The following is a 14981-nucleotide window of genomic DNA, read 5'->3' on the forward strand; positions in this document are numbered from 1 at the left end:
AAGCAAAGAAGGTGAAGAGATAATTTGTTGATACTATCACACAATTTGGGGAAGAGAAGCAACTCTCTCTTTTTTAAACAGTTATTCAACTCTTGACAGTCTGTGAACAATTTACCTGGTCAGTAACATATAACACCTTTCAGATACCACCATATTTGTCCCATTTCTTATTTACTGGTTTACGCCACTAGAAAGACAGCAATCATCTCAGAAACTTTTCCAACAGATAAGGACTATTTCAAATTCTGAAATAACCAAAACTAAGCAAAATACAGAAACACAGAAGCCACTAGGTTTTAATTGTACATATATATGAGAATCTTAGTTTTCAAGTACTATCTTAGGCTTATTGTGTGAAATATGACTGTTGTTCTTGTATTACACCTGCCAAAATAAGACATATTTTGAACCCCTCTCTCCTCTTTCTCCGTCTCTATAGCTTAATATTTTGCATACAAAATTTTGTCATTTATGAAGCCTATCACTCCTATCTAAAAGTAGTGTGAAGCCTTGGGCTACTGATCTTTTTAAAAAATCTGAAAAGGGTATTTACTCCTAAAAAAAAATTTAATACAGAATACTTAGCTTATAGTTCTAGGCAACAGAAGCTGAAACCAAAGAAAAATCTGCACAGGGAACTACGAAATCTAAAAGAAAAAATTCACACTTAAATATTTTTATGTACCACTTCCAAAACTGGCTATATCATTCAAAGAATTTTGAAATGCCGAAGATGTCAGCTGAAACAAAGCAAAGACAGCTGCAGAAAAAATACAGCTGTCAAAAAGTTATGATACAGGTCTTAGCAATATAATTAAAAAGCAACATCAAAAATTATCCTCATTTTGAAGTTCTGGCCTACATCTGCCTCAGATGTTGTTACATTACTTTACAGCGTATCTTAAAACACTGCAGAAGAAATAATGAGGCAGAGTTAAAGAAAACAACTTTTTTTATCAAGTAACTAAGGCAGATTTTGACAGTTCAATTACATAATAATAGGTAAGAGTTCAAATTGGCACTTGTTCCGGTAAGGTTTTCTTTCTTTCCTTCTTTCTTTGCCTCGATAACTATATCAGCATAATGTGTCATATTTCTGCTACAATGAACTAGGTAAGAGATTTGTCTATACTCTGCACTCTTCCAATACATCGACATTTATCACAACCAATTTAGAATAACTAAGGCTCAGCTACTATAGTTTAATGTTCTTGAAGAAATGTAATACTGTACAATGGCTAAAATATATTGAAAGAATTACAATAAATAATCACTCTTTTCTCAAAGTAGTAAATCAGCTCTCATGCCTGGCCAAGAGGACAACTTTTTTCTGGATTATGGCTAAAAATATTCCCAATGAACAGGTTGCTGTCATTTTCCTTTCACCAGCTACGAAATTTGGAATTTCTGCTGTCTGTGTCTAGGTCTACTATAACACACCTAGGATGCCAATTAACAGCACTTAACTGCAATGACAAGTCTCAGGAAAATAGCAATGTGTTGTCTTGCTACATGAACTGATCCAAATTATGAAACCATGGATACATACAAAGCAGAAAAATAATATAGCAGTATCTTAGACCACAATCCTACACAGGGGTGATATAATACAATCATATTCCTCCTAACATCACCTATTCATTTAAAGCTATACAATTGCATCTGATGTAGCAATAATTTACTGTTTATGGTACAAAGAAATTCACATTATAAAAGAAGCAACTGTTATTCTTTCACTCAATTGTTGTAGAAAACACCTGCTTGATAGTGAATTCCATTTTTTCAGACCATCATTTTTGAGATCACATTTATTGCCTTTTATTGTGTTCTAGTTCACTTACTATACAAAATAGACAGTATACGAAACAAAGTTTTTTTAAAAGGCTATGTATTTTCCATGTAATTTTTTTTGAAACTTTGACAAGATTTAAAAGGCTTTTAAAGAATGAGAGTCCAGAGAAAAATGTGTTTTCCTTTAGATCAACAGTTTAAACTTTAAAAGAAACTTGCTCCCATGCACAGATGAATTATCTCAAGATGGGGATATTAATTCACAAGACTGACACATTTGCTGGTCTATCATTTAAAAACATTTCCCACTGCTAATAAGCTTCACATACAGAATCAAAGAGAACCACAGGATGAAGGAGAAGAGCGAGGACCACCTATTATCAGATCACTGACATTGTTCTTCTTCTAAACCTGATTTTTTAAAAGCCTTATCACACTGCTGTACTTGGATGATGCTTTACCATACTCAAATATTCTGCCATTTGCCTTAGAAGCCTAACTAACTGTAAATAACTGTTACAACTGAATCGTAAACTTTGGTTATTCTTAACTATTATTAAGAAACAAAAAACCTTTCCAACAAGCAATTATTAATTAACATTTATTGGATGCAGAAGTCCTGTGAAACATCAGCTAATCAAAATGGATACCAAAGTTTCTGAACTTCTCCATGTGGCTAGCCAAGAAGGGGGCCCTTATATCTGGGGTTGTGTGTGCTAGGCTTATTCTCACCAAAGCCAAACAACAATGATAAATTATGGTAGGTCATCACATCCAAACACACAAGAATGAAAACAAAGAATAAATATTTATTATAAAACACCCACATGCATGACAGGTAAGTATGTTTATTCCATTCTGTACACAAATGAAGAAAAATAAGATAATCTAAAATTTAGTCAGGCAGCGGCTAACAAATTGGGGTGGGGAAGGAATGAGAAACCCAAGAAAGCACCATTGAGCAGCTGATACAAAGCAGCATCACTGACAGCCTACAAGTATAATTTTAATTATTATTGCTCAACCGTGAATGAGAAAAGAAGATTTTACAATCTTCACATTGAAACAGTTTATCTAAAATACTAATACGTTGTATCACGGGATCTCATGGTGCTATATAATGTTAAAACTCACTCCATCTGACACTTAGCCATGGAGTCAACTAGACCTTTAGGTCAAGATGAATAGATGAGTAATCCAAAGATACACTTCCCATGACATTTACCCAATTCTCAAGCTTGAGAATCACCAAATCACTGTCTTATTGGGATTCAGAATCCGTATGGGGATAGTAAGATGGAGCCTTGTTGAATCCCAGAGTTTGATAACTACGAAGCCTGACAGATACCCTACTGCCCACTCTCTGGAATGTGCCTCGCAGACAGGAACAAAACCACTGCAACACAGTGCCTCTTACTTCCATCCCATAATTGATTATGCCAAAAACTGCCAAGTTATCCAAGAAGATTAACTAGACAGCACTCTCATATCTTTCCTTAGAGTAGGCCATTGGTAAGAGCAACAAAAGCTGTTTCTGTACCAAAATCTGGGCTGAAATCCTTGAAATGATTCCAGCTACCAGTAATCTGTTTCCTTGAAGAAGAACTGAGACCAACATATGCTTGAGCATCTGCACTCAAAAGGTATTAGAGGCAGATTGGGAATTCCCATATACCTCTGGGTTCAGAGGCATGCTCTTCAAGAAAGGGCACTACAGTCTCCTTAAAAGTTAGAGTATCATCTGTGGCATTTAGAACCTCCTGGGCCCACCCAATTAATCCTTCTCTACTAGACCTTATATAGTGGGATAGCAAGGGTGGGACAAGACTGATTTGAGTATTGTCCATGTCACTACACTTCAGTAACTGAAACGGATCCCCTCAAAATAAAGCAAACAGTGTACTATTCACAGAGTTCCACAGAATCTGTGATAAGTATGATGTCATTTTCTGAGGGCTTTTGTACAGCTTTCTCCTCAGTGTATCTGGTGATTTTCCTGGTCCCAAGGTACTCCTCAACACTTGGGACAATGTCAATAGGTAACAATATGAGAATGTTATACGTGAAACATAAGATTTTGTAAACTAACCTGCAGAATAAGCACAAAGTTACTTTGTTTCCCCAGTTTCAATGAAGATAGCCAAAAACAACATACATTACTGAAAGTCAATAGCCTATAAAGAAACTGATATGTAAAGTCTGACATTTGAGTTCTTTCATTTTTTACAATGGCCAACTCAGACTTTGCAGAAGCGTCTTGTAGTTTTTCAAGTCACTCCTGACATGACATAAGTTTATAGAACATTTGTGTTAACAAAGTAAGACAAAGAAAAGTTAAATTTCATTCTCTCACAAATACACAATGTAATTTTTCACTTTTTTTTTCCTCTTGAAGAAAACTGTCAGTAATTTTAGCAATTTTCTGCCTACTGAAAGAAAGTATTCAGAAACTGCACGTTTAACAAAACTATTCACTATTTGGGACGTATTTTGTGCAATATACATGTATAGTCAGTTTGCAGAGAAAACAGATTTTTGTGTATAGAAAAATATTTCTACTTTTTTCTGCACAAAGAACATTTTTTCTGTAAAGAATTTTTTTTTTGTATAAAACCACTGTATATGAATTTCACAGAATAAATGTTGAACTGCAAAGATTTTTTATCAGTTCAGGATTCTTCTAGTCAAGCTTTCTTAACACTCAAGAAATACGGCTTTGAATCACTTTATGTCCATTCATAAGTCAACCATAATGTCAAAGTACCTTATCAGTGTGGCCCTGGCTTTTTTAAATTTCATTGAGCAAATGACTTTTGAGTCACATGTTCAACCATTTTATTTTATTGTGTTACCTGTTGTTGTGTACCTTGAAATTATTTCCAACTTATGGCTATCTTAAAAGAAAACCTATCATATGGTTTTCTTGATCAGATTAGTTCATTGCTTTCCTCTGAGGCTGAGAGAATGTGACTTCACCAAGGTCATGCAGTGGATTTCTATTGTTGAGTTAGAATTCAATTCTGGTTTCTAGAGTTGTAGTCCAATGCCAACTGAAAACTTGTGCGCACATTCAAGTTGTCTATTTAACTATATACAATCTAAAAGGAACTGAGAACATGTTCTATAGACTAAAAAGTACGACAGTTGCTTATGAAGGTTTATTTCTGAAATATACATCACAAAAACTATTGTAATGCTTTATGCATAGTACACACTTTCACTACACTTTGGAAATAAGAATATACATCTGATATTATATATATTGTGGTATGTAATTACATTATTTTTAACCATGAATCTATACATTTTTAAAACAAGACTGGAACTGAAGGTTGGGAAAGGAGAGAAGGAAAACTATTGGCAGTTTCGAAATATTTTATTTATCAAGGGAATTGAAATCCTAAGAGTAAACTCCATTGAATACAATGAAATACATTTATATAGGGAAGCATAATGTATTGTCTCTATTTAGCTATTTAAAAAGTGATTTATCAAGCAACAAATTGTTCAGTAACTCCAATTCACTGGTAAGGCAAACCCTGTCACAGTTATATTTCCTGCCAGCAGTCACAAACTCTATGCAGAAGTGGTAGATGAGAAAACAACAAATTCTGTTAACCCTACCTCCAAAACTTCAACTGATTTTATAGTAATCATACACCTTACTGAATCCTCCAGAGCCTTACATGGAATGGCTGCTAAGCTAGGTGCATGCCCCCAGCAAAGTAAAAAGGACAGCCCTGCACAGAATTGATTGCTCTACTCATAAGGTTCCCACCCGCCTGTTTCCTTTCTAACTGATCTGGAAGCAGAAAGGGCCATTTCTTTGAAACATTTTTTCTTCACCATTGCAGATGTGAAAATTTTCAGGGATGGGTGCCATCAGCAGGTGCAAAAGAGCAATTACATTTACACACAATTTAGGTTGCTACTAAGTCTGATTGTTTGATTGCCAACCTGTCCCCAAAAAGAAAACTGATCATAAATTGCAAACACATCCTAACAGTGTGACCTTTGATAAGCAATCCCCGTGAATAAAAAAGGAGCAAATCCAAAGTAAACTAATGTGTCAAAGGAGTTTTACTGCTCTCTCTCTGAAACAGATTCAGTGTCTAGTCATAAATGTAAACCAGGACTCCAGAGAATCCTGTTTCTAGGGGAGCTGTTTGCCTCTTCTAGAAAGGAAAACTAAAAACAACCAAGGGCAAATTCTAGTTTGTTACTGGAAGGGCCCCCAGTGTGGACAATCTGATATGCAGACAATGTCATAACTGCTGTTCTGAGATGATGACCATGAAATCCTAATTCATAAAATGTCCAAATGGTAAATATCATGTTTGGTAGCTCTTCTCCATAACAAGTTTTCTTCACATGTGTTTTACAATGTAAAATTCGAGAATACCAAAGTGTTTGTGAAAAAGTTTCACTGCACCACTAAGATGCAGAAAAATATGAACAGCAAACTTCTATTACGGCAGAAAAGCTGGAAGAATTTTGCCCAGTAACCTTCCTACTGGGTATAGTTTGCTACTCTATTTCCAGATGCAATTCAACAGGTTAGTTAATCATGACTTCTATAGCACTAAGCGCCTTAGAACCACCCCTAAAGTAACATCTCCCTTTCCAACAATTAATAAATCACTCTCTGAAGTTACTTTGATAACAATTCTAAGGTACAGCTCCTTTTCTGTTACTTCTTTTCTGTACTTCTTTGTTAGCCGCAGTCCCTGGCTTGGGAAGTCACATTTCATCCTCAAATGAAACCTGTACTTTCCCAGGAGGACTTTATTTAGTTGCTACATCAGAGTTTGTTTTTTATTTAATCCTTGATTCATATTCTTTATTGTTAGTGAACTCATTTATTTTTTATAACCAATACTGCTTTACTAGATATTTAAAAAGTGTTTCTTACTGGCCCAGAGATTTGTACTTAAATGATGTAGTGGTTTAATCTGGACCATATTTTTCCCAACAAGAACTAGTGGGAAAGCGATTTCAGTACTGCTTTATGCAACTAGATTTCATTTTATTTCTTACTGCAAGCAAAATTTACTGAAGATGAATTATACGAAAACCGAACTCATAGTTTTTTTGCAAGTCCCAGTTCCAGAAACCCACTGGAACAGAAGTAACATTTTAAGAATCTGTAAGACTATTTTAGAAGTCAGGCTTGAAAAGTAATGTTTTACGTTCTTGGATTCTATAGAATTAGAGAGAAGGCTGTTTCAGTGGCCCAAATTTAAAACAATTTTAAATGAAACTTCTTCTCCAGATATGGTTGGATTGGTAAATTACAATTGATAGTGGCTTCCAAAATCAATTTCTTGGCTCCAAAATACAAGTACTTATTGCACGTTCTTTATCCTTCAGCACTACTAGGTTGTCATTACACACACACAAATAACTTTATTCTTGTACCTTCCCCCCCACACACAGATGAAGGGCCATCACTGAGAAGGCCCTGTAAGAACTACTGTAAGACATGGCCAGACTATAAACAAGACAAAGTATTTTATAATACTGAATCACTGGTGATTCCCTAACGCAGTTGCGAAGGTGGCACTTAAAAAGAAACTCCAAGGAAAATAACGAATCCTGCTGGTCATGGACATTACAAGGGGGTGGAGCCACATTAAAGTAGAACTCTAGAACGTACCGAATAACTACTGGGCAGGCACAGAAATAATCTACTTGAGTGAGTCATATGAATATGAAAAATAAACTAGAGTTGCTCTAACAATCACCACATTTTATAATGGCAGTTGAAAATTCTTATTTCCTGAGGAAAAATTTCATTATGACTGGGTATCTTATTGATGCAAAAGGAAAATGTTCTATTCCTATAGGAGTACCATCAGGAGAAATGGCCTACAGATTGAGAAAGACTGGATGATATAGCTAAATATAAGAAGTGTTATACCATCAAAGCCTACTATATACAAACAAGGAAGAGCTTTTTGAGGATATGTAAACATTAAAAGTGAAAGGCATATTTAATAGCCCTTGTTAGAGGCTATGTAATCTAAAAATCAGTAACATTAAACCATTATTAAAATAATGAACTGGATGGTGGGAGAATGAAGTTATTTGAACCAGATTTGATAATTCACTAGACCAGTGGTTCTCAACCTGTGGGTCCCCAGATGTTTTGGCTTTCAACTCCCAGAAATCCTAACAGCTGGAAAACTGGCTGAGATATCTGAGAGCTGTAGGCCAAAACACATGGGGACCCACAGGTTAAGAACCTCTGCACTAGAACCTCAAGTTATGTAGGGTACAGTAGCCATTCTGATCCAGAAAAAGACTAAAGAGCAGGATTATTATTATTTTTTGTACCTAGCAAATTAAAGCACTTTAGAAATAAAAAGATACAAAGATGTACAACAGTAATCTGCACATGGTATGTGGGCCAGTTTATAATACCAGCTGTATAATAATTCATTTCTTGTTATTCATTCAACCCACACATAGGCACAGAAGCCAAAAAAAATGCAACATAACCTATGATATATTCAAAGAAGATCGAGACTAATATATTTATACTTCAAGAAATAAAACACAAACTCCTGGCTATGTGATTCAGAGTGATGTTCATTATGAAAGCACTAGAAGAAAAAAAGCTTTTTCTTTTTGCAATGCGATTTTAACAACAATTCTGACCTTCAGTGGTCTTTTCATCTCACCTATGTAAAGCAGACTGCAAGGTCACATACTAAGCACATATACTGCATTGTGACTGTTGCAACTGGGGAAGTATCTGAGCTTACAATATTTCTTAACTTGGATATTCAGAGACATTTACAGATATAAGCAACCTTGGCGTTCTCTGTAACTACAAAATGTCATGAACAATTCATTTACAATGAGATGTTTAAAAATGAGGCATGTTTAAAAGCTGTAAGGAACACATGAAAGACTTTTGAAACAGTGTTTTGTTTCTGCAGTGGAATTAGTGGCATCATTCCTTGAATCTTATCAATTAATTCTGGGCAAGTGATGACTGATTCATATTTATTTTTCTGTGATCAACATAATTCTGCATTAGCCACCTGCGACTATGATTATGTATGGAAGGAAATGGACTCTGCACTGTATACTATTGCTACTACCGATATATCATCTTCACAAAAATGTTTTGTACACTGCATTTTTCAGATTGGAAAGTCTTTTTATTGCTTACATGTCTAAATGTTCTAGTCTGGCTTTCACACTTTAAATTATCTGATGCAAAAGCTGTTGATGTGTGTTATTCTGTGTAAACAAAAATTAACCCCTGACATGCTGTTGCTTCAGCCTATTTTGTCCTCTTTCTCACTGTATAATCCTAAAGTAAAACAAAAGGAAGAAGACAGCATCATTATAATTGCATTGCAGATCTAGCCAGGTAATGATGCCACCTGAAGGCAACTAGGAGATGAGTCAAATGAGACAACACTCTGTGTGCTGGAGGTTTCATTGCTTGACATAATTATAGAGGCAAACACCACCCTGTCTGGCTTCAGATATACATAACTGTGCACAACCAGCTGGAACTGACTGGTGATGTTGATCCAAATGTGCACGATATTTTGCCATAAATACGTAATTATTAACAAAATAATTAATATGGGGGCATAATCCTATCTTGGCTCAGCCCTACTTCTTTACAGGTGACAAAGCCAAATTCATAAATAAGCAAATTGTCATTTGAAGAAATGTTTTTCATGTCACTTGCACACAAACACTATCTGTTTTTACATAGTTATGGGCCTTGTTTAGGAACTGTCTATATGTGGTCACTACCACAGAGTAATTGAGATCATCTGATTATGATGTGTCTATGTGCCTTCAAGTTGCCTAGATTGTTTTAGACAAGGAATACTCAGGTGGTTTTTCGAATTCCTTCCTTTGAAATACAGTCTATAGCCTTGTATGTGTTTGTGGTCTCCCATCCAAGTACTAACGAGGGTTAAACTTACTTAACTTCCAAGATCAGAAAGGCTATTGGGGCCTTTAGACTATCTCAGTTTTAGACCCTCTAGATCAAGCATGGCCAACTTTGGCCCTCCAGGTGTTTTGGACTTCAACATCAACAATTCCTAACAGCTAGCAAACTGGCTAGGATTTCTGGGAATTGAAGTCCAAAACACCAGAAAAGCTTAAGTTTGCTCATGCCTGCTCTAGATGCTGGACTGTTGTTTCTGGTTGTGTTGGTTAGAACAGACAAAGAGCTATGGATCAACATTTGGAGGCCTACACTATGGCCATCTGTGATGCAGAGGGCTGGAAACTTGAATGTTTGCATTGGCTCAAAGTTTTCATATGCAGAACTCTTTTTCTGACCTTGCAATACTGAATAGCAACAAAGTCTGAAGGGAATGGCCCTTAAAACCATATTGTGTCAGGACTGAGGAGGACAGAACTAATGTGTAAGACCTCTTTGCCCTACACACTTGTGTTAACATATTCAGATATGACCAAATAGTGTTACAATAACTAAAAGCCTTAGCACAAAGTGTAGGTACAACCCCACTTGGAATACAAGTTGTTTTCTTTGTTCCATCCTTCATAATCGAAACTGCTCCTTAGTGTACAGCTCCACCATATCATATTTCTTCAAGTACAGCCCTAAATATTTTAAAATTAAGTGGCACATTGTTCAATGGGACTGGGACCTTTTTTACTGCTGGGGTGCCATGAAACCTGATTTTAGATACACCAATTATTACTAGCAGCATCCAATTTCATTATCAATAAGACAGATCTATACTTTGTCATTCAGTAAGTTTAAACCTTACTAAATCTTTTAAAATGTACTTTTTAAAATGTATACCAAATTGACTATCACACTGGCATATTTTCATTAACGTTATAACTAAGGTCCAGATTTTAATTATCTAGCACAAATTCTTTTGACAAAAGCAGCACAAAAACTGAGAGAAAAAGTGACACTGGAGTGTATGGAAACTGGTACACTCTTTAAAAAGCAGGTTGCTGTACTATCCAAGCAACAAACTAAACATGATGCTGGGAGAGCAAAGACTAGGCATCTTACTCCTCCCTCCCTTCCCCCACAAAATAAGAGCAGAGGCGGTAGAATGGAAGTTTAACCCTTGTTCCACACCATTTCCTCCAAAGATACAATTTATTTTTAACAGAAAATTGACAGCACGACACATAACATACATAGAAGAAAGTAGTTTAAATTGAAAGATATACACCAATGTAAGAAAGATTGCCTAAGATCGTTTAATAAACTGCTCAATTGAGCTTGAAAGATCTTCTTTTGATTTCATCACATTACCAACAGTAAGTCCACACTGATTTATTTATTGTATTTATTGTATTTACTTCATTTCTACCCCACCTTTCTCAACCCTGGAGGGGCCTCAAGGCAGCTTACAAATCCGGCAAAACTTAAATGCCGCACCAGTAAACAATAAATCACATCACACCAAAAGATAAAACAATCCCAAAATATAAGCAATTAAAACATGTATGTAGAATTTGAAGCGGCTTTCCAGACATGTTCCAATAAATTTCTATGTAGCAGTCTTCACTAATCCAAAATATTCTATCTGGATGAACAGCAGCATGTGAACAACTGGCAATAATAATAATAAAAACAGAAGACCTAATTCACCAGACACAAAATACACAAATCTCCATACAGCTTGATACATCAATATAACTGACTGTTTATGTGATTGAAAGACACCATCTGAGGCACCGGAAGCTTCAAGTAAAAAATAATCTATGAAAGATGCACTTGTTGGCACATTCAAGAATGACTGCTATCCCAAGAAAGGAAATCTCAATTAAAATCAAACAATCTAGCACATAAGCATGTAGAAATTATGATTTGTCAGAGATATTGCATGAATTCTTAGATTTTCTCTTGTATTGCATACAACATGGGTGTTACACCATGAAAGGAGGGGAAAAACCCTCAGATACCCTGTACTAACAATATGTGCAAATAAATCATAATTACACCTCCCAAGAAGGGATTCCCCCAGGCAGGAATCAGCCAGGCCTTGAAGCTGCAAGGCTTTGAAATGCTAATCAAGATGATTAATTGCAACATTCACACTTGCCTCCAACAGACATGAGTTCTTTCTCCCACCCTGGGCCTTCCACAGATATATAAACCCTCACTTGCTTAGGCCTCTTCTACACAGCTGAATAAAATCCCACATTTTCAGCTTTGAGGTGGAATATATGACAGTGTGCACTCAGATAATCCAGTTCAAAGCAGACATTGTGGAATTTTGTGCCTTAAAATTCTGAGTTATATGGCTGTGTGGAAGAGCCCATAGTTTCCAACAGACTTCACAACTTCTGAGGATGCCTGCCATAGATGTGGGCGAAACATCAGGAGAGAATGCTTCTGGAAAATGGCCATGCAGCCTGGAAAACTCACAGCAACTTAAATCATAATTAGCATTTCAACCTATTACAAAGCCACAGCACGATTTTACCAGAAATACTATTTGCATGCAACTCTCCAATTACCTCTGGCGTCCTAAATACCATTGCTGCAGACAGTCTCCTAAGATTTTTGCATAGCACTGAAAAAAACCTGAGTGATGCTGCTTTGCCTTCTACTGGGGTTATAGTGCCTTTCAGGACTGCAGGGGTGGCTCGGCTGCCACGGTGTGGAGTCCATGTGCCCTAAACCTCACTGGGAACACAGCCCACCTGTAATGCAATGCGCACTTACTCCCTGCCTCTCTCTCTGGGGCTTCGCAACCAACATCCTGTCAATAGCATTACTCGCTGCTGCTCTTCCTCTGTCTTGCAAGCCCACATGGAGGGACGCCCGCCTCTCTGCCGCAACGGGTGCTGTTGCACAAGTTTGGCGGAAAGGAGCCCAACCTGCCAGGGCTCTTCCACACAGCCATATAACCCAGAATATAGAGGTTGAAAATCCATCATATCTGCTTTGAATTGGAATATATGGCAATGTAGACTCAGGGCCCTTCTACACAGCTCTATATCTCAGAATATCAAGGCAGAAAATCCCACATTATCTGCTTTGAACTGGGTTATCTGAGTCCACACTAGAATAATGTGGGATTTTCTGCCCTGATACCCTGGGATATAGGGCTGTGTGGAAGGGCTCTCAGATAACCCAGTTCAAAGCAGATATTGTGGAATTTTCTGCCTTGATATTCTGAGATATAGGGCTGTGTGGAAGGGCCCCAAGACACTGAGCCCGCTATCTCTTCAAGGGCCCTTCCTCACAGCCATATAATCCAGAGTATCGAAGAAGAAAATCCCACAATATCTGCTTTGAACTGGGTTATCTGAGTCCACACTGCCATTTACTCCACTTCAAAGCAAATAATGTGGAATTTTACTGTGTGGAAGGAGCCAAAGTTCAAAGCCTCGGGCGTCCTTGACTTCCTGGGCCAAGGAGGGAGAGAGGAGCTCGGAGCGCATGGGAAAAAATAGGCAGGAGCAATTCCAGAACCGCAGGCAAGTCTTGGAAATCCCTCCTGGGAAGGTTTCAAGGCGGAAGCGGGATGGCCATCTGTCGGGGGTGCTTTGCCTGTCTTCCAAGGCGAGGTTTTCCCGCGGGCCGCCCTCGCCACCTTTCACCCACAGAGGCAACTCCTCAACCCTTGGGCCTCCCGCTCCGAGCCCCAACGGAGCGACCTTCGCCCCAATTTCACTTCGGAAAGAACGCGAGAGGAAGAGAGACCTGTCCCCTCCTTCCTTCCTCGCCTTGCTCTTACCAAGGGTCGAACTCGTGGATGATGCTCTCAAAGCGGATGACGGCGAAGAGCCTGGAGCTGAAGCCGGCCAGCCAGGCCAGGAAGAGGATGGTGAAGGAGAGCAGCGACTGCCAGCCCGCCGGCTGCGACAGGCCCCCCGACAGGCCTCCGCCTCCCGTTGGGGGCCCGGCTCCGGTCGCCGTCGCCGAGGAGGAGCTCCTGCTGTTGGCCAGCGCTTGGGAGCCGGCGGCGGAGTTGGAAGACGACGACGAGGAGGAGGCAGAGGCGGCGCCGGGCTTGTGCTTCTGGTCGGGGGCTGAGTGTTCCGCCATGTTGCTTGCTCCGCGGGCTCCTCGCTGTCTCTCCCTGCCTCTCTCCGCCTCACGCGCGGCGGCGGAGGAGGAGGAGCAGAGCCCGCCCCGTTCCCTCAGCGCGCTTCAGGAGGAGGAGGAGGAGAAAGCGGGGGACGGGCTCGGGACGTCGCCTCGCCTCGCCTTCCCTTCCCGCGCCCCTCTCACGCCGCTCCCGCCGCTCCCTCCTCTCCACTGACCCCACCGCCGCCTGCCAACATCCCAGTGCGGCGCGAGACAGGCGACGCGAGGCAACGTTCGGGCGCGAGACCCGAGCAGCGCGCGCGCCCGCCCGCGAGATGTGCGGTAGAAGAGGGAGGGGGGAAGGGGAAGAGGCGTGGCTGGGAGGCTATAAGATCGGGGAAAGGGGGCGGAGCCAGGAGGGAGGCCCTTCTGAGTCTGAGCAATGGAGGCGCGTGCCCCTGTCCGTGAAGAGAGGGGGGAAAGGGGCGGGGCCGGCGCGCGCGCGCTCGCGGACGGTTAATTGAGGCAACCGCTGACATGCTCACGAGGTGGGCGGAGCCAAGGGGAGTCGGACTCTCCCATCCCTCCGCCCCGCCCCTTCCCCGCGCTCGCGCACAAGCACACACACACACACACCCAGTTTGTCAGGAACTCGCCGCTAACCTGTCAGAGAGCGACAGGTACTTCAAAAGAGGAGGCCGGTAGCCAATCAGGAGCGAGGCCTATAGGGCGCGGATCAAAGGAGGCGGTGGTTTTGTCCGCCTCCGCCAATGGCAAAGGGCTGTGCTAAGTGGAAGGACGTGATTCGTGAAGACGTTGACCAGTGACAGACTGGGAAGGCGGAGACACTTCTCCCCCCCTTCTTTTTGGGGGTCACGTGAACTCAATGGGCGCGTTGGGTTTTCAAGCGGGGCGGGGGGCTGCGGTGCTTCCGTGGAGAGGGAATGGGTAACAGGCGGTGCTTGGGGGAAGTACAGCCAGGAGCCGCGTTGCATCCTGGGGCAAGTAGTTTCCAGGCAGGCTGCCTTACTTTCCTCCCTCAAAGTTAGTGTTCTGGAGTCATGCCGGTAGGCTGTTGGTAAGTGTGGGAGTTACAAGTCCAAAACACCTGGAGGGCCGAAGTTTGCCCAGACCTGTTATACAGAGTAAATGCGCCCTAAGAGTATGGTGTGGCGGT

The 14981-nt window shown here is 40.1% G+C and overlaps 1 protein-coding gene across 1 annotated transcript in view; it reads right to left on the reverse strand.

Moving 5' to 3' along the window:
* Positions 1-14245, reverse strand: part of STT3B (STT3 oligosaccharyltransferase complex catalytic subunit B) — a 49262-nt gene extending 35017 nt beyond the window's left edge. Inside the window, exon 1 of the mRNA XM_060781875.2 lies at positions 13512-14245. Within this exon, the coding sequence (XP_060637858.2) occupies positions 13512-13822 (311 nt within the window). The 5' untranslated portion in view covers positions 13823-14245. The remainder of the gene's footprint in view (positions 1-13511) is intronic.
* Between the last annotated feature and the right edge of the window lie 736 nt (positions 14246-14981).

The sequence above is a fragment of the Anolis sagrei genome, chromosome 6 (assembly GCF_037176765.1).
Source record: "Anolis sagrei isolate rAnoSag1 chromosome 6, rAnoSag1.mat, whole genome shotgun sequence".
In the NCBI taxonomy this organism is placed as follows: domain Eukaryota; kingdom Metazoa; phylum Chordata; class Lepidosauria; order Squamata; family Dactyloidae; genus Anolis; species Anolis sagrei.